The following is a 27,394-nucleotide window of genomic DNA, read 5'->3' as shown; positions in this document are numbered from 1 at the left end:
TCCTACAAGCAAATGGACCAAAAAAGAAAGCAGGAACAGCTATACTTATATCAGATAAAACAGATTTCAAACTCAAAAAGATAAAAAGAGACCCCAAAACCAGTAGAAGAAAAGAAATAATAAAAACCAAAGCAGAAATAAATGAAATTGAAACTAAAAAAACAATCCAAAAGATCAATGAAACCAAAAGCTGGTTCTTTGAAAAAATCAATAAAATAGACAAACCCCTAGCCAGGCTCACAAAGGAAAAAAGGGAGAAAGCACAAATAAACAGGATCATCAATGAAAGAGGAGAAATCACAACGGACACAGCAGAAATCAAAAGAATAATCAGTAACTACTATGAACAGTTATATGGAAACAAGTTTAACAATCTAGAGGAGATGGACAAATTCCTACAACTCTACAATCACCCAAAGCTAGATAAAGAAGAAATAGAACACCTAAACAGACCAATTACAATTAGCGAAATTGAAATGGTAATCAAAAACCTCCCCAAAAACAAAAGCCCAGGACCTGATGGATTTACAAATGAATTCTACCAAACATTCAGAGACGAATTAGTGCCTATCCTTCACAAACTCTTCCAAAAAATTGAGAAGGAAGGGACAATACCAAACACGTTCTATGAAGCCAACATTACACTAATACCAAAACCGAACAAGGACAACACAAAAAAGGAAAACTACAGGCCAATCTCCCTAATGAACACTGATGCAAAAATCCTCAATAAAATTTTAGCCATCAGAATCCAACAATGTATCCATAAGATAATTCACCACGACCAAGTAGGATTCATTCCAGGGGCACAAGGATGGTTTAACATCCGAAAATCAATCAACGTTATCCAACACATCAACAAAAAGAAATATAAAAACCATATGATAATATCAATAGATGCTGAGAAAGCTTTCGACAAAGTGCAACACCCATTCATGATAAAAGCCCTTGAAATTATTGGGATACAAGGAACATACCTCAACATCATAAAGGCCATCTATGACAAGCCAACAGCCAGTATCATTCTCAATGGTGAAAAGCTGAAAGCAATTCCATTAAGATCTGGAACAAGACAAGGATGTCCACTCTCACCACTGCTTTTCAATATAATACTGGAAGTCCTAGCCAGGGCAATAAGACAAGAGAAAGACATCCAAGGAATCCAAATAGGAAAAGAAGAAGTCAAACTATCACTATTTGCAGACGATATGATATTATACATAGAGAACCCCAAAAACTCCACAGAAAAGCTAATTCAACTCATCAATCAGTTCAGTAAAGTGGCAGGATACAAAATCAACACGCAAAAGTCAGTAGCCTTCCTATACACAAACAATAAATCTGAAGAAGAAGAAATCAAAAAAAACATCCCTTTTGTTATTGAAACAAAAAAAAATCAAATATTTGGGAATAAATCTAACAAAAGAGGTAAAGGACCTATACAAAGAAAACTATAAAACACTGTTAAAAGAAATAGAAGAAGACACAAAGAAATGGAGAGACATCCCCTGCTCGTGGATTGGAAGAATAAACACTATTAAAATGGCCATTCTTCCAAAAGCAATATACAGATTCAATGCTATTCCAATCAAAATTTCAATGTCATTCTTCAAAGAAATAGAACAATTATTGATGAAATTCATATGGAATCACAAAAAACCCCGAATAGCCAAAGCTCTCCTGAAAAAAAAAGAAGGGAATGGAGGCATTACACTCCCAGACTTCAAACTATACTACAAAGCCATAATCATCAAAACTGCATGGTATTGGAACAAGAACAGACATACAGACCAATGGAATCGAATAGAAAATCCAGAAATAAACCCACAGATTTATGGTCAACTAATCTTTGACAAAGGAGCAAAGACTATGCATTGGAGCAAAGAAAGTTTGTTCAATAAATGGTGCTGGGAAAACTGGGTCGTTACATGCAAAAGAATGAAGCTTGACCACTACCTCACACCATACACAAAAATCAACTCAAAATGGATTAAAGAACTAGACATAAGACCTGAAACCATAAAATATATAGAAGGAAATATAGGCGAAACACTACGTGATTTGCACATCAAAGACATCTTTACAGACACATCACCCAAAGCAGTGATAGTGAAGGCAAAGATAAACAGCTGGGACTACATCAAATTAAAGAGCTTCTGCACAGCAAAAGAGACAATAACAAAAACAAAGAGAAACCCCACCAACTGGGAGAACATTTTTGCAACCAACACTAATGATAAAGGACTGATCACAAAAATCTGCAAAGAGCTGATGAGACTCAACAACAACAAAGAAAATAATCCAGTCAAAAAATGGGCAGAAGAGCTAAAAAGAAACTTCTCTGAAGATGAAATGCAAATGGCCAACAGGCATATGAAAAAATGTTCAACATCACTTGCCATCAGGGAAATGCAAATCAAAACTACCATGAGATACCATCTTACACCAGTGAGAATGGCACATATTAAAAAAACTAGCAACAACAAATGCTGGCGAGGGTGTGGAGAAAAAGGAACTCTTCTGCACTGTTGGTGGGAGTGCAAACTGGTCCAACCACTGTGGAGAGCTGTGTGGAGATTTCTGGACCTACTAAACATAGAGCTTCCATATGATCCAGCAATTCCACTCCTAGGTATTTACCCAAAGGACACAGAAACATCAATTCCAAAGAGCACCTGCACCCCTATGTTTATAGCAGCACTGTTTACAATAGCTAAGCTTTGGAAACAACCCAAATGCCCAAAAATAGATGACTGGATCAAGAAGATGTGGTACATATACACCATGGAATATCACTCAGCATTCAAAAAAGATAAACACATGCAATTTGCAGCAACATGGATGGCGCTGGAAGGGATCATGCTCAGCGAAATAAGCCAAAAAGAAAAAGAAAAATACCGGATGGTCTCACTCATAGCAGGAATCTAGAAAACTTAAATAAGGGACCAGGAAAATGAATAACTATAAGAAAGTGAAAATCAAAATCAACAAAAAACTATGAACCAGAGACACTTTTTTGGGGGGCGGGGGCGGGAGGGGAGGGATTGGGGTCAGAATGGGGGGGCTGCAATTGTATGGGGAATATAACAATAAAATTTATTATTTAAAAAAAAATAAAATAAAATGGTATGTCAATATCAAACTTGAAAAAAAAAAAGTATAGAATTGGCAAAAAAAGGGAGGGTGAGAAAGGTGGGAATGCTAGGGGAAGCTGTAAAAAAGCTCCAATAACCCCTACAATATATTTATAACACTTTCTATTAAGGCTGAGTCCTAAGGAATATCCAGGGGAGGGAGGCGAGGAATTATGGGCATGAGGGGGCCAGAGGGTGGTCAGGAGGGAAAAAGAGCAGAAGCATGGCAGATCCTTGCCTGAGGTGGGAAAAATGAGGGGGTTCTCTCCGCTTCCTCTTGCCTCCCTCTGACTCAAACTTCCTTGTACTCCACAAAGTCTTGAGCCAAGAAATGCTTCCAGTGCCCCCTACCTGGCAGGTGCTGAGCAGATTCAGATCTCCTCAGGGTGTGGTTCCAGGGAGAAAAGATGGGAGCTCTGCTGACCCCTAAGGGACGCCAGCTTGACCCTCCTCATGCCCCACCGGCCAGGACAGAGCCTCCCAGCCTGTCCCTTTCCCATCCTCCCCTTCCCACGCCCAGCCGCCACCCCCTCCACTTCCTTTTGGTGAGTCTGAACAGGACGAGATGCCAGGGCCCTGCAGGCCTTGGTTCCACCAAAAGTGCCCTTGTCTTGGGAACTCAGGTCCTAGGGTGTGTCAGGGAAATGTTGCCACAGACTAGTGCCTCCTGGGGTGGGTAAGGAGTACATCAGCCACAGGTGTTAGAAACAGAGCAGGGGAGAGAGCGAAGCACAGGGAGCCCTTGGAAGCAACCTGAAAGCAGACATTTTATTCTTTTTTTTTTTTTAAACTTTTTTTTTTTAAAGATTTATTTATTTATTTATACAAGCACTGGGTACAGTCAGAAGTGCGGGAGGGTGAGAGAATTCACTAGAGCCAGAGTGGGGAGCAGAACAGGCAGAAGGAGTGAGGTACACTGCTGAGGGGAGCAGGGGGCGCGGCAGGAGAGGTCTGCATGCCAGGTGGGACCCTCGCCGGTGGCCGGGGATCGAACCGGCACTGCAGAGGCTGTGGGCAGCTTCGCAGCCCAGCGCTCAACCGCTGCGCCACCAGGGGAGGCCCCAGACATTTTATTCTTAAGGCTCCCTCCTCCAGAACCAGGGGCCTTGGGTTCCCTCTAAGTTCCCTGCCTCAGTTTCACCTGTCAGTCACATGTTGCACATGTCACTTTATTTGACCAGTTGTGACAATTATGGTAACACCACAGTTTGATGAACTCTTGCTCCAGATAGAGAATAAAGTTGGGGGGCGGGGGAGGGACTCAGGGGCAGGAGAGGAAAGAGACAGAAGCAGTTGAAGGGCTGAAGAGGAGAAAAGGGGGAAAGGAAGTTACAGCAAGAATGTGTAAGCCATGGAGAAAGTCATCTAGCAGGAACACACTAAATACTTTAACTAAGCAAAACCTGGTTGAGATTTTTCAAGTCTGCAGTTGCTAAGTTGCCAAGGGCTGGAGGGTGGCACAGTTGAATAACTAGCACAAGACAGGACAATTCTCCAGGCTAGAGACAGGAAGGCAGTGAAGCCAGCCAGCTGAGGGGTGAAGTTAAGAGCAAGGGAGAAGCCAGATTCCCACACTCCTCCCTCACACCTCAGACTTGTTCTTGTGAGTTTAGGGGTGAACGATGTGGTTTTGATGAAAAGTTTCAAGAGCACTGACTTCCCCCTGGAGTAATCCTGGCCCGTCAACCTCACAGTTCATGCAGGTGAGGAACTTGGCTCAGCTCTGTATCAGCATTCTGGATCAACTCAAACATGAATTTCACCTGGGTCTCGTAGGCTTGGACTGAGATTTTCTCGTTGAGTCCATGGATGCTGAAGGAAAGAGATTTGGGGGGAGAGAAGCCCACAACTGCGTTATTCCAAGTGTTATTCCAGAACACTCCCTCCCCACCTCCCTGAAGCCTTTGAACTTGAGGGGTAGGAAATGGGCAGGGTGGGGGAGACCATTTGTATGCAGTGAGGTTTCATATGACGTGTTGGCCATCTCCTAGGGTTCACGTCCATGGCAAAGAACAGTGGGGGTAGAGAATAAAATAACTCCTGGGGAGTTCATATTCATCTCCGACTCCAGAATCCATTCTATAATTTCTCATCTGAGGGAAAATTATCTTTCTAATTCTCTTTTTCTTAGGCTAGAGTCCCCAGCTAGACTTATTTCTAAGCTAGCACTATCTTGTCCTCACATTCCTAGGGGTCCGACAGGATAGGAAGGGCAACTGCCCAGGGTACTTATGGGGTTCATTCTCCATTTCCTCTGGGAACTTCACTCAGTTTCCATGCCCACCAACTTTCTTCAGCTCACCCCACCGCACCCCACCCCACCCCACCTCATCCTACCCCACCCCACCCCACCCCATCCCAACCCAACCCAACCCAACCCAAAACACACATCAATCAACCCACACATGTAATATCAAAGATGGAAGAATAAAGAGAAGCTACCTGTTCTCTTCCCCTCCTCCTAAGCTACTCTCCACCCCCACCTCATCAAATCCATTCTTAAGCTCATCTTCAAATATTTTCATTCTGTTTTCAACTTGTGGCAGGGAAACCAGGACTGGAAATGGTAAGGAGCAGAGGTAAACGGAACTCATTCCCCCATATTGGCTGAAGAAGTCATAAAATGGTAGTGCATACGTGATGAATTTCTTGAGTTTCTATGGTGTGCTTCTGAGAAGTCAAAGCATGAGCCCATCTCTGACTGCCTGTGTGTCTGCATTTCACTGAGTGGTAATCAAGAACTCTGGAGTCTCCCTTTTTGGTGAGAAAATGAGATCCAGAGGGTTCACACTCTCCAAAAAAGGAGAAAAAACTGAGACTAGAACTGAAGTCTCTTCACCTGTTCTCTCCAATCATGTTGGCCACGCCTGTAAAACACGGTCAATTTTCACAAATTCTGGGGAGTGGCAAGACTCTGGCTACGAGGAAGCTGACCAGTTGGGTTTTACTATGTGCCCATTTTAGTTGGTACAAACCCTGGTCTCCCCCCATTCTGTGGACTGTCAGGAGACTGGGAGAGGAGAAGGACAGGTCAGATGCATCCACTCTTTCCCCCTGGCTGTTCCACTCACTCACCTACTGAAGTCCTGAGGCTGCAGGTAGAGGGGGTTGAACCGGTAGATGTCAGTCGTGAGGTTTGTGTAGTGCCGACTGTCTGTGTTGCCAATGCAAGTGCCTAGAGAGGGAAGATCAGCAGTAGAAAGTGGCAAGGTGGGAGAGACCCTGTAGGAAGTGAGCTGCCAACACAAGGGGATACCAAGTGGGCTGGCGGGGTCAAGGGGCCCCTTGAGCCTGGCAGAGCGGAGCCTGGGCCTGCAGGTAGAAGCCTGATGTTGTGGATTTTCGCCCCTTACCCTTCCCATTCTCAAAATGTTAGTGAAACTTCATTTCACCTGGTAACATGGGCTCTCCTCCCAAGGGCATCAGTGGGCTAGCCCTTGAATGGGCCAAAGCTAAGTGTCTTCTCCCCATGAGGCCAATGTGTTCACACCCATAGCTGGACTATTTCTGAAATGTAGACATCCAGAATTCTAACTGTTGCTTCTTTATTGCCTGAGTTTTCTTCTGTATCTCCTTAGGTCATAAATAAACATCCTCTTGGGAATTTAACTGCTATAAAATACAATCCTTTTAAAGTAGAATGTAATTTCCTGAGTTTCTTGTCCTCTGAAGGATGACTCTGCCTTTAAGAGTCAAACCTCAGGGTTGGAAAACTCTAGATCACTCTCCCAAAAGTAGCAGCAGCTCCCTTCAACCCTCAGTTGGGGCTGGGACTGTCTTCTTCCTGGCACCCTGGCCCCCAACAATGTTCTTTGGGCAAAGTCTCCCTGGAGCATCAATGAAGGTGTGGTGGGATGATTTGAGATGGCAATTTGTGATTTGTTTCATTTTTCACTTTTATTTTCCATTTTCAAATGGATGACTGCCCTTCCTCTTTGGGGATTTCTATTTTTTTTTTCTATCTTTTTTCTGTAACAGCTGACCCCACTAGGGGGTTATGGTGGGTGCCCCAGAAGGGAGAGGGTAGGGTTGGGAGCCTTTGCGAGCTAAGGGAGAATCTGTGTCTGTGAAACAAGTGTTTCTGGATGGCGGGGACCTACGAGGCAGCAGCCCTCAAGGGAATGTATTCTGGTATATTCTTAGTCTGGAGCCAAAGACTCTACTCCCAAGACAGGCCGGGGAGTCAGAGGAAATCTCCAATCTGAAGTGACCTTGTGGTCAGGACAATGGCTGTTGCTGCATTAGACCCTGAGGGCCTGATTCAAGGTGGGGACAGTGGAGGTACTTGGAAACCTCAGTAATGTCTGAGTTTGAATTTCCTGAGAAATAGGTCAGATTTAAGTTGATTTAAAAAAAAAACAAAAAACAAAAAACAAAAAACCGAGAGCACTGATTCCAGAGTTCTCTCCAGATTTGGTTAAGTGTTAATAAGTTTTAACATGTTTCTCTTGCAGTCTTAAATTTGCATACCACTGTCCTTATAGCATAGATTTGGAAGTTATGCTGGACGCTGGGGAAAGGGCCTAGAGGCACTATTGCTGGGACTGATCTGGGCTGAGAGAGATGAAGGGAGTAATGCAAATGGTACAGGCTGGGAAGGGCTTTCTGAGCTGCAGATTGTGATCTTGCCTGCTGAGCTGTTACCCTGCAGAGGCTCAGACCCGGAGGAACTTTGCTGCTTCTGCTTCTCCCCCAGAGGAGGGAATCTGGGCAGATCTGCTCCATGCCAGAGTGGCTGGCCTAGGTTAAGCAAGGACCCAGGCTTGACTGACCTAATTTATTGTTTCTGCTCCTTTCCTGTTTGCTTTCTCACTTCCACTCCAAGGGGAAAATACAGTTCCAGTCCCACCAGGAGGGGAAGCAGCCAGCTGTTTCCAGGCTGAACAGCTGGGATGGGGGTGGAGCAGTAGACACTAGCTGGGAAACAGTTCCAACCCTTACTTCCCTCCAGCCGCAGCTGATGAAGTCATTACCTGGGGCAACAATGTTGACCTCAGGGAAAACGGACTGTATGGTCTGGCGGAGCAGCTGGTAGCCGAAGGCCTGATCATCGGAGGGGCTGATGGGGAGGGGGTCAAAGGCACTCAACACATGGAACTGGACCCGGTCGTCAGCCATGATGTTCTTGACGAGATCAATGACCTCAGAAAGGAAACAAAAGCAATTCGATTTCTTATTGATCGGCTCTCCAAGTATCACTATGTTTAGATGGTCCTGATTTCTCTAGCAACACAGAGCCAAGAGGTCACAGGAGACTCATACTAGCAGTGGGACCTCAATTTCTGCTGTCTGGCCGAAGACAGAGGAGAAAGAAGAGCTGGGCCTTCCTGGAAAGCAATCAATAGCATTGATTTAGGTCGAATGTTTGGGAGGCATGCCTCAATCATGAGTCAGCTGGGGAAGTGGAAAATTCCCCAGTGTCGTGAGGCATGAGCTGGGGAAACTGCAGAAGAGATAGCTGAGTGGGAATCAACCATCATGAAGCAGCAGAGAGATGTAATGACCTCACTTCACCCCCGAGAGTCTCAGACAGGTGATGAGAGGGTCACACACTTCCCCTCTCTGGGAATCCTTGTTTCCTTTTTGTAACTAGCTGCACTCGAAGCCAGAAGGTGAGTTTGACAAAGACAAAATATCAGGAGTTGGGAGACCAGTATTCAAGCTTTCCTTCTTTGCCTCAGAAAAGCTTCCAGACAAAGCTCCTAGAAAATTTAGTCTAGAGGTGAATCCAAGAAGTCCTAGCTCCACGCAGGATGTAGACCAGACCCTGTGAATCAGGTTGCATTGAGCCACGTGGGAAAAGAAGCTGACTTAGTGGTCTCCAAACCCACCCAGTTACCCCGGAAAAGCCAGCACTAGCCTCAAACCAGCAGTTGACCAGCTGGAGAACTGCCTGTGCTGAGAAAGAGAGGTGTCTAACAGCTGGGGATCACCTAAACATGGGTATTATCTCAATAATATTGCTTCTAGGTCAGTGTCCCCTACAAGTAGACTAGGAGCTGAGCCAGGAAATGAAACGAGAGTTCCTACTTCAGGTTCAGAAATCATTGTTTGAGCCAAATCAAGTTCCCTGCTGTGGGACTGATATTCTGACACTCATGTATCATAACTAATTTCACTAGCATTTATGTCCCAAATACTTTTATACAAGAATTAATATATAGTCTTAATAGGTTCTCTACCCACTGCTGGGTAATATGTGGTGGTTAATATGTTCTCTACCACCAGTGGGTAGAGAAACTATTAAGACTATATATTAATAGTCTAAGTCACTCTAAGGTAGGTTGGGGTCCTGAATACTGTCCCTCACCCCAGATTGAAGATTTCTGGTCCCAGAAATTGAGGAGGGCACACAGATTGGGTCGCGTCATGAAAGGCCACAAGGAAAGACCCAGGTTTCCCACTAGCTACTAGACCAGGCTCTGACTCAAAACAGTTCCTGGGTCTGCCTCATTGCTGTTATTTCTAGTACTGAGAACTTGAAAGGCATCAGTAGCGTTGGACACCTGGGCTTGAGAGAGGTGAAGCAATAAGAGTAACAATGGCTCTGTCTCATGAGGTAACTGGCCCAGAGTCACGCATATAGCGTTGCCAGGCTGCCTGTCTGAAGCTGGTCTTCCTGATTTCACAAGGATGACAGTTTGCTGCTCCCTCTGTGCACACAGGGTGAGGTGATGTGGAGTAGAGCCAGAAAGGGGGTGGCTTTGATTTCAGATAAACTCCTCAGTGGCATGATCTTGAGCCAGAGTTTGAAGGCAGGATGAGAAACTGATAGAAAAGAGGCAAGAGGCAGTCTGAGCATGGAGGGGCCTGTGCAAAAGTGGATGAGGGACATTGGACCTTGTGCCTCTGATGGCCACGGAGAGCCCAGTGACCTTGGGCTTATTCATGTAACATGCAGATAATAGTGGCACCTACCTGGCCAGGTGGCTGTGACTGCTACGGGAATTAACACGTCATTTGCTTTATGAAGCCAGTGCCTGCTACATGGGGAACACTCAATTAATGGTAACTGTTATTTACCTGTTTAGAATAACGGGACCACCCTGGGCAAAAACCAGAGGCATATGGGTGGGACTAGGAGAAAGAGGGGCCTCAAAGGCTATGGTGAGCACACTCTCTCTCATTTCTCTGACCTCTTACAGTCCCTATAGCATAGTCTGATTATTCTGTTTTATGTATATACATATTTTCCTTTCAATTGAACGGCAAATTTGCTTGGGGCAAGGACACCAGATGGAAGTACAGAAATGTGTAAGGCCTTCGGAGTTAAGAGAGCAGTTCCCACCCGCTGTAAGGCCGCTCATTTGGGGTCGCCTGCGCTCGAAAACCTCCGAGGGAGGACGCCCACTGTTGTAAGTCACCTCCCACTCCACTCGGAGCTTCTTGGCTGGGAACGTCTTCCTTGTAATGAACTGAGACGTGGCTTCCTGCACCTTCTAATCTCTCTTGATATTGCACCGACTGCACAGGGCACAGTATGGGTCTAGACACACCGTTGCAGGATCTCACCTTTGTGAAATTTGGAGGGCCTGCGCTCTTGCTGTTCCCAGCACCTGCTCCTCTTTTTGGGTCTCAGTGTAAATTCATCCTCAGAGAGGACAACCATTGTCTTTAAAGCTGCTCACTGCCCCCCCCCCCCCCCCGGCTCTGTGACACATCATTTTTTTTCTTTTGTGATGCTTATCTCAAAAAAATCACTTTGCTCCCATTTGATTCCTTGCTTATTGCTGTCTTGTCGCCACTAAAATGTTCGTGGGAATCCTGGCTGTCCTGCTCACCCTTCCCCCAAGTGCTTAAAAACTGTCTAACACATACTGAGAAGCCAGGCTTGGAGGAAGGAAAGAAGGAAGGAAGGAAAGAAGGGCGGGAAGGGCGGAGAGAGGCAAGGGAAGAGGGAGGAATCTTCTGTAGAGAACTCTAGCTAAGGGGACACCCAGCCTCGAAGGACCTCCTTATCTCCAAAGGCATCATGTTCTGAAACTCTCCCTGAAGAAGCTTCTGTTGGCCTTACTGCTGCACTTGCGGCCCATTCAGGGCAAACCTTCCTCCCATGTGGCAGCCTGTTAAATTTCTGAAGATTTTTGTTCTTCATAGGGAGGTGCTGGTGACCAACCTACATTACATTTGGAGGACAAGGACCCTGGGCACTGATCAAGTCCAAGGCTCCGATTCGTGGCCCCCAGGACAGCAGGGAGTGTCCCTGAGGCACACAGCTGAGCCACCAGGAGAGGAGTAGCCAGTCAAAGGGACACAGTGAATTCGGGATGATGGAGCTTTCCATTCTACATTGGGGCAGGTGGGCAGGATGGGCCTGGGGGTTCCAGGGATTCATCAGCTAGCCCGGGAAGGAAGGCCACTGTGGCAGGGCGAGGAGGGGAGAGTGCCTGGGGAGATGAAAGTCCCAGCTGGTGGAAAACAGCCCTTGGAAAGGGCATGGCGTTGGGATGAGCCTGGAAAAAAACTGGTGGAAAGAAGCCCAATGAGGGGAATTCAGTGATTTCCTGGTCCCATGAGCCCTCAGGGAGAGGACAAAGGTTGGCACTGGATGAAAAGCAACAGAACTCAGGGCTCACACTGGTCCCAGCTCTCTTGAATGCTGGGTAACTCTGGGCAGGCTGTCAACCTGTTCCTACCTCTACAATAAGGGGTGTGCCTTCTGCCCTGTGAAGGCAAACCCAGGGAGAAAGGCCCCCAGAATCTTCGTGGGCTGTCTCTTCGTGACCTGTGCTGGAGACTCCTGTCCCTGGCCTGTTTGATTCTGGAATGTAGGATTCATTCTGGAGTCGTTGGGCTGCTTTTTTCAATCATTTTTTTGAAGAGTCACGTTTACCCTTGCTAGCTCCACCTGATGTCTAAATAAGTTGGCTTTTCCTAAAGATGTCAGACATCTGTGTAGCATCTTCTTACTCTAAGTTTCAGCTCAATGTCACTTCCTCAGGGTCCCTTAACTGACACCCACATGATACCTGTTTCCTTGTTGTCTTCTCCAGCAGCACCTGGTCCCTTTTGTCATAGCCCTTGTTGTGGTTCATTTTAATAATTTTTAACTTGTTGTTCACAGTGGACCATCACAAGGCTCTGGCCTCAGCCTTCTTTTTCTCCTAACTTTACACATCTTTCCCGGGGGATTTTACTGGCTTTAGAAGTTTCAGTTATGTGAGTAACACTCGGGTATCTCTAGTTCCTTCTCCAGATTTGAGGTACTAGAATTACCTATTAATAGGAGATTCTCAACCTTTTTAGCCATTATATTTCCCTGTGAACTTGCTCTTCTTCCCAAACTCCCAGTCTTGGTTAAAGGCACTCACGTTAAAAACCTGGGCATCATCCCACCTGTCTCTCCAGACACACATGTCCTGTGGAACCCATCCATCTCACACCTGGTGGGGTGTCCTCGCCCCACCCACAACCACAGCCTCTGCTCAGATCTTCACGCCAAGTGTCTGAGGCGCTGCGGCAGGTTTCAAACCATCACGTCCTCCTCCAGTACTTTCTCAGCAGTGCCACCAGCACTGTCAGCAAAAAAGCAAATCTGAGCAGACCACAGGCCTGACAGAGGACCTAACTAGAGCCCAGACTCCCCAGCACCACATACGAGGCCTTGATCCCCACATTACAACTCTGTTTCCATCTCCTATCACTTCTTCCCAATTTATTCCACTCTTTAGCTTCACTAAATGTTTTACTTAGCAAAGTCCTATTTGTCCTTTAAGTCCCAGCTCAATTTTCTAGAGGTCAAAAAGATTTTCTTGACCCCCTAGTTTCCTTCTCTGAACTGGCCCCATGTAATCTGCTCACCCCTAATTGTTCCAACTCTAGTAGAGAGTGGTGGTTAAATGCACAGACTCTGGAACTCTGTTGCTGGAAGTGTCATCTCAGGCACACGACTTACCTTTTCTGCCTTGATTGTTATTATTTACTAATTTTTTCCTCTTACTACCCAACTCTAAATCCTAGCCAAGTCCTATGCACAGGAAGCCTTTAAAGAGTGTTGTTTGAGCAGATGAGACACTGGGCTAGCTCTGGGATTCCAGCTACACCCACTTCTGAGAGCCACAGCTCCCCAGTGTGGAGCCAGTTGTTGAGAACTTATGCACATACCTCCTGGACTGTCTGTGCAGGGTGAATTCGGAAGTTGATGGTGGCCTCGGCCACTGGTGGAATGACATTTATCTGGAAAGAGAACCACAAACGCTAACCTGAGCCAAACTCAAGACCATTGCAGGAAATGCCAAATAGCACCAGTAGGGGGAGTTTCAGGGCTTCATTATTTGAGTCAGTCCCTGTCTGCTCTGGGCCCTGGACCTGTGGTTATGTTCAGAGCTAACGGTGTGTTTCTGCTTTAGGTCAGGTCTTCATGGAGGGGGTTTGCTGCTCTGAGCAAGACTGAATTCTCTGTGACCACTCAGGCAGCTGCTGCCCCTGTGCATGGCCGCAGACATCTTCCCAGGGAGCTCTTTTGCGGGGCACCTACGTTACCTCTGCAGCTGTTAGTGTTAGTGCTGACTCAGACGGGGTACCCAGGGCCCCTGCAGGCATGACTGACCTGAGGGGGATGATGATGGTGGTAGTTTCCCCAAGTTCAGTTGTGAAACTAGACTCTGTTCTTTGCTTGACCAGGAACCCAGTACTAATCAGAGAAGAGATCTGGGCTATAGATGTCTTCCTTGGAGGTCATGAGAGAACAGACTCCCCAACTGCATATCTTTCTTTGAGTTGGTGGATGTAACAAGCACTCTGCTAGGGAAGGGATAACTGAGCTGTTACAAACTAGCCATGTGATTTTAAATAACTATAACCTCCTTGTGCCTCCAGTTTCTCAACTGGCAGATGGGGCAATAATACTCATAGAGCTGTTGGGATCATAGAGTAACAAATGTGAAAGTATTCTGGACAGATAAAAATACATTCAAATGCAAGAACACGGTGCTATTATTTTGTTGGACACTGGCAAGCTGGTGAGGAATGCTCTGGTCTAGTTCATACATTGGACTCCAGGTATACCAGGAATTCATTCTGAGTCTCTTTTCACATATACCAGGTTACCAGCTCACCTAGGTCACCAGTGCCTGCCAAGGCTACTTCATAATCTAGATGAATGGTGACCCCTTGAAGAAGTGCAAGTGGTACTGGCAACACTAGGAATGGCCTAACTCCTTTCGCGATTCCAGAAAGGCCTAAGTTCAGGGTCACTAATGTGGCTGTGGCTTGGTCCTTTTAAATGAGATGCCCCTTAGCATGCAATCCATTTGGAAGGAGATCGACTTCCTAAAAAGTTGTTCTTGGAGGGCTTCCCTGGTGGCGCAAGGGGTTAAGCACAGCACTGTGAAGCTATCCGCAGCCTTTGCAGCACGAGTTTGATCCCCAGCCAGGGAGCTGACCCACGTGGTGTAGCAGACCTCTCCTGTCTCACCTGCTGCTCCCCTCAGCAGTGTATTTCAATGGATCCACCCATTCTGTTGCCCACTCTGTCTCTGGTGAATGCTCTCACACCCTGCTCCTCTGACCTGTACCCCAGTTCTTGTATGCATAAATAAATCTTTAAAAAAAGCTGTTCTTGGAAAAAAATTATCAAAAAACTAATTGACAAAAAATTTAATTCTATAAAAATAAACCCCCTACAGAATTTTGTTCACTAAGACCACTCAACATTTAGTGTATTCTAGGAAATGACAATGTGTACAGTTTAAATACTGTATATATCACAAATGTTACAAATTCTCTAAATGGTAGGTGAGTGTCTCTTTTTCAGCTCAGAGTAACAGCAGAGGAAAAGACATTAACCACTCATTAAATTTGTTAGTTGGGTAAATCTTTAAAAATATGAGGATAAATAATAAAGAGATCCTTGGTAATAGAAGAAAAGTAGAAATCATTAATCTACATGACCAAAATGTTAGGTGAATAAGTAACATGTTAAATGAAAATATGTCACAGGAATCAATTGCTAAATAGCACCTTTTTTTTTTTAAAGATTTTTCTTTTCTTTCTTTTTTTTTTTAAAAAAGATTTATTTATTTATTTATACAAGCACTGGGTACAGTCAGAAGCACAGGAGGGTGAGAGAATTCACCAGAGCCAGAGCAGGGAGCAGAGCAGGCAGAAGGACCGAAGTACACTGCTGAGGGGAGCAGCGGGCGGCAGGAGAGGTCTGCGCGCCATGTGGGACCCTCCTCCGGTGGCTGGAGAGCAGCCGGGGATTGAACCAGTGCTGCAGAGGCTGCGGGCAGCTTCGCAACCCAGTGCTCAACCGCTGCACCACCGGGGAGGCCCTAAATAGCACCTTTTTAATCCTGGTACAATGGCTGCTTTTTTGAGGGTGTGCAGACCCAAAGAACCTGAGAGGGGTATGGATACCCACAAAAACACACTTATACAAAACTTGGACAATTTCAACTGGCCAATTTCAATTGGGCCAACTTTGAGGGCTTGTGGACCTCATTAGAACTTTTGTTCTTGAGTTTACCCAACTGACACAGAACAGATCAGTGCCAGGCCTTCCTGTTATTAAAATCATAACCAGAGAAGCCAAGGTGAGTCAGGAGACAAAACAGAGAAATGGAAGGGTGGGTGAGCAGTGAGGAAAAGGGATGAGGGAGGAACCAGGCCATGTTACCTTGATCCCTGCATTGAACATGGTGACTGCCGTGGTGGTCCTGATGAATGCGTTGGTTATGTAATTCCTCTCCAATAACCTAAAGCAGCAGGACTAACGTCAGACCTGAGAAAGAACTGTCTAATGGGGAGAAAGAACTGGTTGGGGGATCACCCACCTTCCTGAATATTCTATATACAAATGAGATGTAATCCATATGTATGGTGGTTGAGGGATGATTAGTTAAGTCAAGAGAAGGGACTGATGTGGGGTAGGTTGGTTTAGGGTAAAGAGTTAGGGAAGGAAAGAGCGAACTTTACCTGCTTACAAGGGGCCGAAACAGCCACAGGTTGCTCAAGACTACATTGGTAGGAAAGGGAAACTGAAAGGGAAACAGCCAGATCAGCAGGATTTCAGAGGGGTTGGCACAGTAGGGTGCTTATACCCGAGCCTAGGTGTCTCCCTACTTTAGAGCTGCCTCAGGGATCCTCGGGGGTAGCCACAAGGATGAGTGGGAACACACTGCCAATGGGTGCAGGTATGTTAAGTCTTAGGGTCTCAGAGAAGCCCAGACAGCCTTAGGGAACAAGTCAGATCCCTCTGTCTCGGTGCAGCCACTGGCTGGAAGTAGGCGAGGAGAGCGCAGGACAGGTCTGTGACAGGGTCTTTCATTACTCCTAAGGTGACTTCTCTGCTACCCTTTCTTCGTCTTCCACAGCTGATCAGGAGTATGAAAGACTCTTTCCCATACCTCATTTGCCAGTAGTTGCATTGTCTTCTTCAATGGCCCATCTCCAAACATGTTTGGTAGTGACGTCTGCTCCAGGCTGGAAGAGAAATATTCTAGAGATGAAAGCAACTCCACAGATCAGTGTCCTGAAGAGGAGGGAGCGAGGAGACTGTCTTCCTCATCACCTCCACCAACCCTGACGTTTCAAGATCTCACAGTACCTGGACCACCTCTACTCCATCTGTGGGAGTCCGTCCCCCAAGGCCAAGTTAGTGGACCGTGTTCTCATGCACCTACCACTTTGTAGCCCAACCCATCAATCTCCCCCAAGAACTATGAGCTCCAGGAGGACCTGTTGTTTCATCACTGCATGCCCATCACCTGGCACACCTTGAGCATGGCAGGCAGTTAAATATTTACCTGAATGAACATAACTCTTCTTGCTGCTTTACTAAGAAAACTCGGTCAGAGGTGAATTCTGTTGTTACAGACTCACAGTTAAGAGCCTTTATTTATCTTTCTCTTCTTGCCAGAACAGGTGAAGAATTCACAGTTTCCCCAGTCATTGCCAGGTTTGATTTCTGTATGCTGTTCTGGGCTCTGGGCTGCCCTGGCTTGCTGCTCTAGCTTTCGTTGTTGGGCCTCACATGCTTGTACAAGTAGCGACAGGTCCTCTCCTGATCTCCAGCTCTGCCTTGCGACTGGGGGCTCTGTCTTCCTGTAGCACCACCATGTCTCCCTCCCTAGCTTCAGGGAGGAAAACTTAGCCTTCTCAAACTCAAAGAAGGTCTTCTATTTTGAGTCTGGCCAGGGAGCTGGCCAGGAGCTGCTTACCGGCTAATAGCAGCTGCGAGGATGCCAATGCTTGTCTCCTTCGGAGGGGCTGAAGAGTGGCCTGGGGTCATGTTTACTTGCAGCTTGAGGTTAAGTGCCCCCTTCTCGGAGACTGAAACCCTGTAGGAAAGGATCAGAGAGGGCCCTCCTGACTTCCTCCTGCTCTGAATTACCCACAGGCCCACAGGCCCATGTGTAGGGCCTGGTGGGCTAAAAAGTCAGCTTCACGCTGCTTTAAAAAATCTATACTAGAGGAGAAAGGGAAGGGGGAGCCCAGAACTGGTTGGATTTCAGGTTGATTAAAGCAAAGGATGTACAATAAAGAGCTATCTCAGCAAGGTTTATAGTGCCAGGCTAGGGTCATCTCCAATGAGGTGAGGATGCTTTCCAAGATGGTGGACAGGATTCTTTACTCACATAGCAAAGGGTTTCTTGAGGCTGGGAAAGAAACCATCCAAGACGAAGCCACACTCGTCCATGATGAAGGCTAGCTGGACACCCCTGGCCTGCAGCAGGGCTGAGATTTTCTGAGCTCCATACTTCCCTGATACCTGCAGACATGGAAGCTGGTGTCACACTTACAGAGACAGGCAATGCTTGGCTTAGCTTGGGGCTCCGAACATTCCCACCCAGTCTCCGTCTGGAAGGTGGTGTACAGGACTCAAACGATCCTGCCACAACGAGTCCTGGAATATCAGAACTGGAAGGGCCCAACTGGTCTCATTACACAAATGAAGAAAATGGGGCCCAGAGAGAGAAGTGACTTGCGCTGGGTCAAATAAAGGGGCACTGCTGGAAATAAAACACATTTATCGATTGCCATGTTGAGTTCTCTTTCCATCATATCACTGTTTCCCACGGTATAGTTGGCAGCCCCACTGGCTGCCTTAGAAATTACCAGGGAGTTGGTTACAAATTCCTAACTAATGACCAAGTGAAGGAAGCCACTCTGGAAAGGCAGTATTCTGTATGATTCTAAATATATAGCATCTGGAAAAAGGCAAAACTATGGACTCTAAAATGTTTCCAGGGGTTGGAAGGGAGAGAAGGGTGATAGGCAGAGTACAGAGGATTTTTAGGATTTTTAGGGCAGTGGGTATATTCTGTAGGGTAACATAATGACAGATAGATGCCATACATTTGTCTAAACCCATTGAATATATAGTACCAAGAGCGAACACTAACGGAAACTCTGGACTTTGGGTGATTAGGATGTGCCAATGTAAGATCATCAATTATAACAAATGTACCACTGTAGTGTGGGATTTTGATATCAGGAACCCTGCAGCTGGAGAACAAATCAGCCTAAGGTGAATCACCCCTCCCCCACATAAGTCCCCAGAGAGGTACAACAGGGTGAGGAAACTCTACCTCCTCATCATGGCCCAGAGCAATGAAGAAAGATCTTCGGGGAACATAGTTTCTGGTCACCAGGAGCTCCAAGGCTTGCAGGATTGCCTGGGGGGGGACAGAGGCGCCAGGGCGGAGAAAGGCTTATTATGTAAGTGGACTACCTGTATCAGAAACATTCAGTGCGTGCATCAGGGTTGGTGGGAGGATCAGACACTCTCTTTAAAGAGAACAAACTCGAAAGGTCGTAGAGGACTAGATGTGGGAAGCAGAGCTCTGCATAAAACATTTACTGCTTGGAGAAAAGCATAAAGTTATCAATGTCAGAGCTGAAAGGGTCCCTCAGGATCATCCAGTCCAGTCTCAGGTTCATGGTTGAGAAATCATGTCACTTTCCAGAAAAGGGAAATGACAATCTGATGGCTAGAACCTGGGTCTCTGGGAGCCCAGGTTCTTTCTAGCATAAGCTCCTGTCTCCCGGGGGTCAGTTAAACACCCTCTCTGGGTTGGTCTTTAGGGCCCTAAGGTAGAGGGAACGGAGCATTTCAGACCATGACGGAGTTTTTGTTGTCCAGTGTGCCTCGCCCATGGATGAAGCCATCACGCTCCAGCCCAGAGAATGGGGGCACCTCCCAGCCTTCCGCAGGGGCAGGCACCACGTCGATGTGCGCCGTCAGCAGGTAAGGCTGTAAGCTGGGGTCTGAGCCTTGGACAGTGAAGAGGTGGCTGTACTCTCCCACGACTTCGTGTTGGATAAAGCTGGTTTTGAACAATGTTGGAAAGGCTAGAGGCAAAGGAATGAAAACCAGGGTTTCAATTTCCTTTGGTTTTCTTAACATCTGATAGAAAATGTTCATTTTTAAAAACATGCAGCCTCTTTCAGGAAACCTTCTGGGACAAAACCATTCTGATTCCTGATTGGCCCAGACAATCTGTGGAATTCCTCTTCCCCATATTTTAATGTGCTATTACTCTGTACTACCATGTACATCAAGACTCCACCAGTGTGACAGTAGCTCAAAATCTGGCTTGGTCTCACCTACAACATATTATCACAAGTACATGTTATGCAGACCAGGGGTGTGTTAAATTGTGAATGTAGTAGGTGCCCATATCCAGATTTATTGGAATCAAACTGATGCCGGCATGTGTAACAACTGCTGCCGCTTTACCACGAGTTCTTGCCTCGCGAAACCGTAGAAAGGAATTCACAGACCTTTTGAAGTAAGTAAGCAGAGAGAGACAAATCTTGTCTTTGAAAGAAGAGTTTATTGAGGAAGAAAAGAGACAAAGAATAAAGACTCCCAGGTATAAGGTACCTGGGAGGGGCCAAGACGAGTCGGTATGGGATATTACGTTGGCAATATATACTTTCTCTCCTTCATTATGTTTAAATTTTACTCTCTCTCTCCCTGATTGGTTAACTCCCAGAGGGTCTCACACTTACTAAGTGGGGGAATTTCACATTCCTTATCTAACAGCTTTCCCTTTCCCCATTTGTCATGCTTGTCACTTTATCTTTATGGCCTAGTCCTCCGGGTGAGCATCTCTACATTGAAGTTAAACAGCTGCCCTTCTAAGTTGTCCATAAATTAAACCACTCTCCATTTCTCTAGTCTCCACCTCCCTTTATCACCTGAAGAAAACCAGGGCCATCGTTAACAGTATTAATATTGTCTGTGGTCCTGGGATGTTTGTTTTTCCTAGTGGAATTGGTTACATTCCCTTGGTTGTCCTTATCTCTGAAGCCTCCCTAAATTCTTCAGAGGTCCCCTCCTGCACTGTCCCTGAAACTGCCTAATAACCCTAGCTTGCCCTGTGTCTCAAAACACAACCCTTATAAGAAACAAAAATTCTAAGTTGGGCCTCCCCAGTGGCGCAGCAGTTGAGCGCTGGGTTGCAAAGCTGCCCGCGGCCTCTGTGGTGCTGGTTCGATCCCCGGCTGCTCCCTGGCCACTGGAGGAGGGTCCCACATGGCGCACAGACCTCTCCTGCCGCCCGCTGCTCCCCTCAGCAGTGTACTTCGGTCCTTCTGCCTGCTCTGCTCCCCGCTCTGGCTCTGGTGAATTCTCTCACCCTCCCGCACTTCTGACTGTACCCAGTGCTTGTATAAACAAACAAACAAACAAATAAATAAAACATGCCTCTATTAAAAAAAAATTCTAAGCCATTTTTTTCTTTTGAAAAAAAACTAATCTGACTGTGTTATGTGGAGATAAGATAGCTCTGGCTAGTACAAGGCCACACTTTTGTGTGCTGTATGGATGTTTCCAGGGTCATTTATAGGTTACAGATAGGCCTTAACATGGGTGGCCTTAGACACACAGAGAAAGAACTTTTATCTAACTTTGGACTTGGTTGGAAAAATCCACATCCACTTCTGTGGTAGAAATGCAAAACCTGAAAACAGCCTAAGGCGAATATGCATTTGTCATTATGCTTTTGTCTTTCTCAGTCAGCTTATCTAATTCACCCTATTTTTATCTCCTATTTAGTAACAATTTCCAACCTGGCCCCTGCCTGACTTTTGGGGATTTGTCCCAGATCCACCTGTTCCAGAGAGGAGGATACCTGCTGCCCCAGGTCAGTTTCTCCATTTCTGACAACTGTGAACATCCTGTTTATCATTTGGTGCATGAGGTGGCTCACTACTCTCCCTGAGTGTGTCACATGGAGGGGGTGTCCCCAGTCCCTTTCCCCCTTGACGCATTCTTCAGTGGTGTACTTCCTCCACTGGTGCAGGGGTGAGGGGAGAGGACTCTGATAGCTCAGAGGTGTGGATTGCCTAGAAACTCAGAAATGTGTTAGCAATGAAGATGGAGTTGTGGGTAGTTGGAATATGTAAGTTGTGTAGGTCTGGATGTGGAGGGTGTGTGTGTGTGTGTAGGAGCATGGGGTATAGTTCCGAAGGCTTGCTCAGGAAGGAGGAATTCCTAGTCCTACCTTTTGATTATAATCAAACTTACCATGTTTATTGACTGACATTTACTGAGGGCAAAGGTTGGGAGTTCAAACTCCAATTTTATAACTTCAAAGGACAAATCTGCCATCTCTACTCTACCTTCATCCTAGTTCCTGGATCCTTTCTATCCCTCTCCATTATGTACAAACACAAAAAAAGACCTGTGGGAATTAGACTGTCATCTAGTCAGTTACAAGCTAAATGTCTATCACCTTGTAAAAGAATCAGGTCTCCGTGGTTACTTCTCCCACCCACGTTTCACAGCTTGTGGCTGACCTTTATAAATGAATTCTCCAAACTCAGCGAGGGCTGTAGTGTTGAACTCCTCGGGGCCGAAAGACACTGTTGGGATCTTGATGGCATCTGTCAGGGTCACACAGCCAGAGGTGGAAGATTACAGATGATAACAACCATTTGTTTTTTCCATGGTCCTCTATGCATGGAAAGTTCTTTTACATTTATTATCTTATTGTGGAAGGTAAACCATCCTGTAAAGTAAGTGCTGCTGCTGTCCCTAATTTGAGGGTGAGGAAATAAGTTGAGAGAAGTTAGGTGAACTGTTCAAGATTGTCCAGAATTGAGCAGCAGAACTGGGATTGAAACCCTGGTCTTTGGGTTCATTTAGGCTAATGTGGCTCTTAAAGAAAAATAAAGTCCAAGATGGGAGAGGAGGTGGTAGAGGGGAGTAGATTTTGGCCCCTGACTCTGATTGGGAAGCTGCTCTAAATTGCTCCCTAAGACTTTACCGTGCCTCTGAAGTCACCATCCTGCTGATGAATCCAAGGAGCCCGCTGTCCCGGATCCCTCTGTGAATGAGGTTTTTGTGTGCTGACACTGGGCTAGTCCTCACAGGCTGGCTCATCCAGAGACTCACTGAACTCCCAGCCAAAGCTAGGAGTTTTTTTTGTTTTTTGTTTTTTTGCACATGATGTCTGGGAAGAGTAGATGTAGAAGCTCGCCCCAAGCTTCTCTGTCCTGAAAAATCTCACCTGTCCTACCCAGAGGTCTCAGTTCCTTGAGTTATGACTTGGTGTACTCTTTTGAGCCTCAAAAGTGTTAAACTCTTAAAACAATCCAATATCAATTGCAAACATCATTGGGAGGGAAAACACAATGAATCATGAGAATATTTGAGAGTGTTATCAAAGAACACAGTGGGAATAAATGTACCTGGGGCATTTAGGTTTTAAGGACCTCTGGAAGATAAACTTACTTCTTGACTGGTTTTTGGGCCTCCCTGGTGGTGCAGCGGGTTGAGCGGAGCGCTATGAAGCTGTCCACAGCCTCTGCAGTGCGGGTTCGAGCCCGGCCGGCCGACCAGGGAGCAACCCTGCATGGTGCGGCAGACCTCTCCCATTTCGCCCACTGTTCCCCTCAGCAGTGTATTTCAGTCAGTCTGCCTGTTCTGTTCCCTGCTCTGTCTCTGGTGAATCCTCTCACCCTCCCACGCCTCTGGCCTGTATCCCAGCTCTTGTATAAAAATAAATAAATCTTTAAAAAAAAAAAAAAACCTGCCGCTTGACTGGTTTTTGCTTAGGGTTAACCCTTCATTCTAGCCTACCACATAGGCTAAGATTGAGAAAGAGGAAATAAACTGCCTAAATGAAAGGCAGCCCCAAGATCGAAATCAGACATTTTACCTCTTGCTCAGAGTTCTAAGCTATATTGTTATAAGGCCCTACTTTAGGTTTTTATGTAGCTTCTGCTTTCTTCTGTGTGAAGACTGGAGTGACTGCCCTTTCCCTTTCATTGATCTGCTTCCCAGGCCTCTGCCTCCACAGTGAAATTTATATCCAATTACAGGCAGTTTCTTTTAAGCAATTACTTGATGAAAGGAAAAAAAGACTGGCACCAAGCCCAATGTTGAGGACACATCTCATTATCTACAGGATCTAGCATGCAACAGAAACTTTCCTCTGGAACATGCAGGCTAGGAAGGTAAATGAATTTTAACCTTGGTTTGAGGTTAAAAGGAGAGATGTCATTTAATTAGGAGAGGAAATTAGGAACTCCCCACACCCCAGGAACACCCTTACATCCCTTTCTTGTAGATTTTTGGAGCCCAGGCGGTGGAACAGGTGCTAGATGTGGTCACCCAGGGCTCAGCTCCTTGCTGTGGGGTCCTGGGGTCCTGTAATTGACCAAAACCTCAATTTCCCTCCTCAGTAGATAAGACTAAGATCATTTAGTTTTCCCTTAATGTATTGCAGAGATTTAACACAAACAAAAACTTCCAAAAGTTAAAAATGGAACCAAAAGCTGTTGAAATACTGGAGGCAAACTGCTAGGGTGGGTGACAGCCAAGTCAATAGGTTCGGCAAGGAACACAGGGTCCCCGAGGCCAGATCTCACCAAAGACAGGCAATCGGTGCGGGGCACGAGGTGCGGAACCGTCCTGCGGTGGGAGGTGCGGTACCTCGCAGCAGGAGCTGCAGGAAGGGTCCCGAGCGTTGCGTGGAGCTCCCGCTGGAGTAGCGGACCCTCTTCGGCTGGAGAGGGAAGCCACGAGATCCGAGGAGAGAAGGACCCGTGTCGGAGCACAGGTGGGCGAAATTGCCCCGGGCTCACCTTTCAGCGCCTCTTTCATGGTGAAGCGCTCCTCCGCGCTGAACTGTGAAGGGATTCGCGACGTCCCTCGATGCTCTTGGCCCCGCAGGCCCATCGATCCGGAGACGGTGGCGATACCTAGCAGAAGCACGGTCGCCAGGGCCCGCACGCAAACGAACGGCCGAGCCATGTTCTCTCAGGTCTTGGCCGCCCGTCAGCCGCTGGAGTTTGAACCCAGGCAGGTCCCCCACCCTTCACAGTTCTAATTCCCACAACCGTCTTAGCCCCGCCCCATTCCCAGACGCGGCCAATCATCGCTTGACCCTGGCTGCAAGCAACCAATCGAAAGAACGGCCCCGCCCCCTGCCAGCGAGGCCCTGTGGGGGTTGTGCTGCCTCGGCTGCCCAGGCGGATGCCCCTGGGCGAGGTCAAAGCCCGTCCAGGCCACTGTCGCCGCGAGTCTGCGCCGTCCTCTAGATATTCGCGAATCTCAGGCTGCGGGAGGACGGGGCAAAGGGAGTGTAAGCAAAAGAACCGAACAAAGCATATCCGTCCTTAAACTGCTTCCTCTGAAGCTCACTGGGAAGGAAAGCACAAGGAGTCATGAGAATATTTGCAAGTGTTATCAAGGAGCGCTGTTATCAAGGGGAAAAATGCAGTTGGGACTTTTAGGTTTCAAGCTCCTCTGGAAGATAAACTTACTTCTTGACTCGTTGCTTGACCACCTTCCATTGCCTTGGCATTCCGTGGAGGTTCTCTCTCCCCCAGCCAGGAGTTTGATTTATCTAAAGCTAAACAGTTTTACTCAGTCTGTACAAGTTACTTTGAATTTCAGAGCAAAGGCCTTGTTCCTGTTTAGGCGCTTCGTTGAGAATGATTTTGATATTAATTAACTCTGCATTTTTGCAACTCTAGGCCAATGCATTAAGACCTAGGAGTTTTAGAAAGTTTATGTAGTAATAATTTTGGTATTCCCATCAGTCCAAAGTTTCATAGCCATTCAGAAGAGAAGATCTGAATAGATGTTTTTTTTTTTTTTTTTTGGGAGACACAGCTATAAAGTCAGGTTTGTTGGAGCCAGAAGTAACCGTTTTTTCCCAGACTCCTTGATGCCATTTAATCCGGCTCATTTTAGAACTCTCTAGAAAAATACAATAAGTCACTGTCTAGTAAGTAAGTTTTGCTTTAGGTGCAGTCATTAGTTACTTACAGGAACTTAGAAACAGTATTATGGAACACTTCACATACAGAAAGGTATAAAGAGTAACATAGGGAACATTTCTATATTCACCTCGAGGTTAAGATCTAGAACAATAAATACAGGGTTGAGATGAATTTTTAAGTGTGAACATTCACAGAAATTTTAAAACAAGGTAGTTTAATTCAATCCAACTTAAAAAGCTTTTATAATTGTAAAATTAGTAAACATTGTAAATTATTTGGAAAATAAAGAAAAGTATGAAGAAAACAATCATGTGTTGTCCCAATGTCCAGAGAGATATTCACTCATAATAGTTTGGTGTGTTATCCCAGCTTTTTCTATGCTCACATATACTGACATATGAATTGTGTGTTTATTATATTATTATTATTATTTTAAACTGATATTGATTTTCTTCTTTTTTTAATTTAAATTTTATTTTTATATTCCCCATACAATTACAATCCCCTTATTTTGACCCCAAGCCCTCCTTTCCCCGTCTCCCACCTCCCATAGAATGTCTCTGGTTCACAGTTGTTTGTTGATTTTGATATTTTCTTTCTTATAGTTATTCTTTTTCCTGGTCCCTTATTTAAGTTTTCTAGATTCCGGCTATGAGTGAGACCATCCGGTATTTTTCTTTTTCTTTCTGGCTTATTTCACTGAGCATGATCCCTTCCAGCTCCATCCATGTTGCTGCAAATTGCATGTGTTTATCTTTTTTGAATGCTGAGTAATACTCCATGGTGTATATGTACCACATCTTCTTGATCCAGTCATCTATTTTGGGGCATTTGGGCTGTTTCCAAAGCTTAGCTATTGTAAATAGTGCTGCTATAAACATAGGGGTGCAGGTGCTCTTTGGAATGGATGTTTCTGTGTCCTTTGGGTAAATACCTAGGAGTGGAATTGCTGGATCATATGGAAGCTCTATGTTTAGTAGGTCAAGAAATCTCCACACAGCTCTCCATAGTGGTTGGACCAGTTTGCACTCCCACCAGCAGTGCAGGAGAGCTCCTTTTTCTCCACAATCTCGCCAACATTTGTTGTTTTTTTAAGATTTATTTATTTATGCATACAAGAGCTGGGGTACAGGCCAGAGATGGGGGGGGGGTGAGAGAATTCACCAGAGACAAAGCAGGGAACAGAACAGGCAGACTGACTGAAATAAGCTGCTGAGGGTAGCAGCGGATGAGACAGGAGAGGTCTGCTTTGCCATGTGGGTTTTTCTCTGGCCGGCCAGGGATAGAACTTGTGCTGCAGTGGCTGTGGGTTGTTTCATAGTGCGGTGCTTAACCCCTTGCACCACCAGGGAGGCCCTGAATTGTGTGTTTTAAAATGAAACAGATACATACTATATGCAAAGTTCTATATTCTGTTTCATTCCTTTTGCATTATAACATTATCCTGTCCTTAAATATTCTTTATATTCTTATATCGTGCAACTTTTGATTCTTAATATGTGCAGTGAATATGTAAAGCAAAACACGACTCCTGTGATCCCCACCCCTCCAAATGGTCAGTGACATTGCAGGTATGTGTGAGTGTCCTGTTGCTTCAATCTCCCATGCTCTTGCTTAAGATGACCACAATCTGAAATTAGTGTTTATGTCGATGCGTGTGCATTAAAAAGTTTTACAACATATGCATGATCTGACAGATAGGTTGGTAGAGATAGACATACAGCAAGGTGTAAAGAGTAACTGAACGAATATTTCTGTATTCAGCTCCAAGTTTAAGATCTTAGAACATTAAGAACAGGGTGGAGATGAACTTTTAAGTGTGAGCAGAATAGAAGAAGGAAAAAAAATCTCTCATGAGACACAGAGCATGTGTACTCAAGGGAGAGTAGGGAGGGGAAATATGAGGGGAGAGGAGAGAGTTTTGTTTTTGCTGACAGGGTGTGATTTTCCTTGTTTGCCCCATATTGTGTTTGTGGGCTTTGTCCACACTGTTATATCTAGGCATAGTCCACTACTGCTGCACTCTGCAAATGCATACACATTTATTGTACAAGTCTTCTGGGTCACAGATGAAA

At 45.8% G+C, this 27,394-nt stretch overlaps 1 protein-coding gene across 1 annotated transcript; it reads right to left on the bottom strand.

Moving 5' to 3' along the window:
• Positions 1-3,965: 3,965 nt before the first annotated feature.
• Positions 3,966-24,392, bottom strand: PM20D1 (peptidase M20 domain containing 1). Its single transcript, XM_037496877.2, has 13 exons — positions 24,177-24,392; positions 21,885-21,971; positions 19,198-19,430; positions 18,668-18,754; positions 17,714-17,847; positions 17,297-17,416; positions 16,484-16,559; positions 16,053-16,114; positions 15,754-15,832; positions 13,239-13,310; positions 8,108-8,276; positions 6,210-6,309; positions 3,966-4,946 (listed from the first exon to the last, which is right to left on the bottom strand). Exons 1-13 carry the CDS (start codon positions 24,343-24,345, stop codon positions 4,823-4,825), a joined length of 1,512 nt encoding a protein of 503 aa, XP_037352774.1. The 5' UTR covers positions 24,346-24,392; the 3' UTR covers positions 3,966-4,822.
• Between the last annotated feature and the right edge of the window lie 3,002 nt (positions 24,393-27,394).

This window comes from Talpa occidentalis, unplaced genomic scaffold, assembly GCF_014898055.3.
Source record: "Talpa occidentalis isolate TD23 unplaced genomic scaffold, MPIMG_talOcc4v2.1 talOcc4.8, whole genome shotgun sequence".
NCBI classification, from domain to species: domain Eukaryota; kingdom Metazoa; phylum Chordata; class Mammalia; order Eulipotyphla; family Talpidae; genus Talpa; species Talpa occidentalis.
Note: the sequence above shows the minus strand (reverse complement) of the source record. Positions and strands in the feature narration are given on the sequence as shown.

What these genes read in the sequence shown, in the direction of transcription:
- PM20D1 (XM_037496877.2), bottom strand. Translation starts at nt 24,345, where the DNA reads ATGGCTCGGCCGTTCGTTTGCGTGCGGGCCCTGGCGACCGTGCTTCTG. An exon ending in CATGAAAGAGGCGCTGAAAG is followed by an intron (nt 21,972 to 24,176) that starts GTGAGCCCGGGG and finishes TGACCCTGACAG; the next exon opens with ATGCCATCAAGATCCCAACA. An exon ending in TGCAACTACTGGCAAATGAG is followed by an intron (nt 16,115 to 16,483) that starts GTATGGGAAAGA and finishes TTTCCCTTTCAG; the next exon opens with TTTCCCTTTCCTACCAATGT.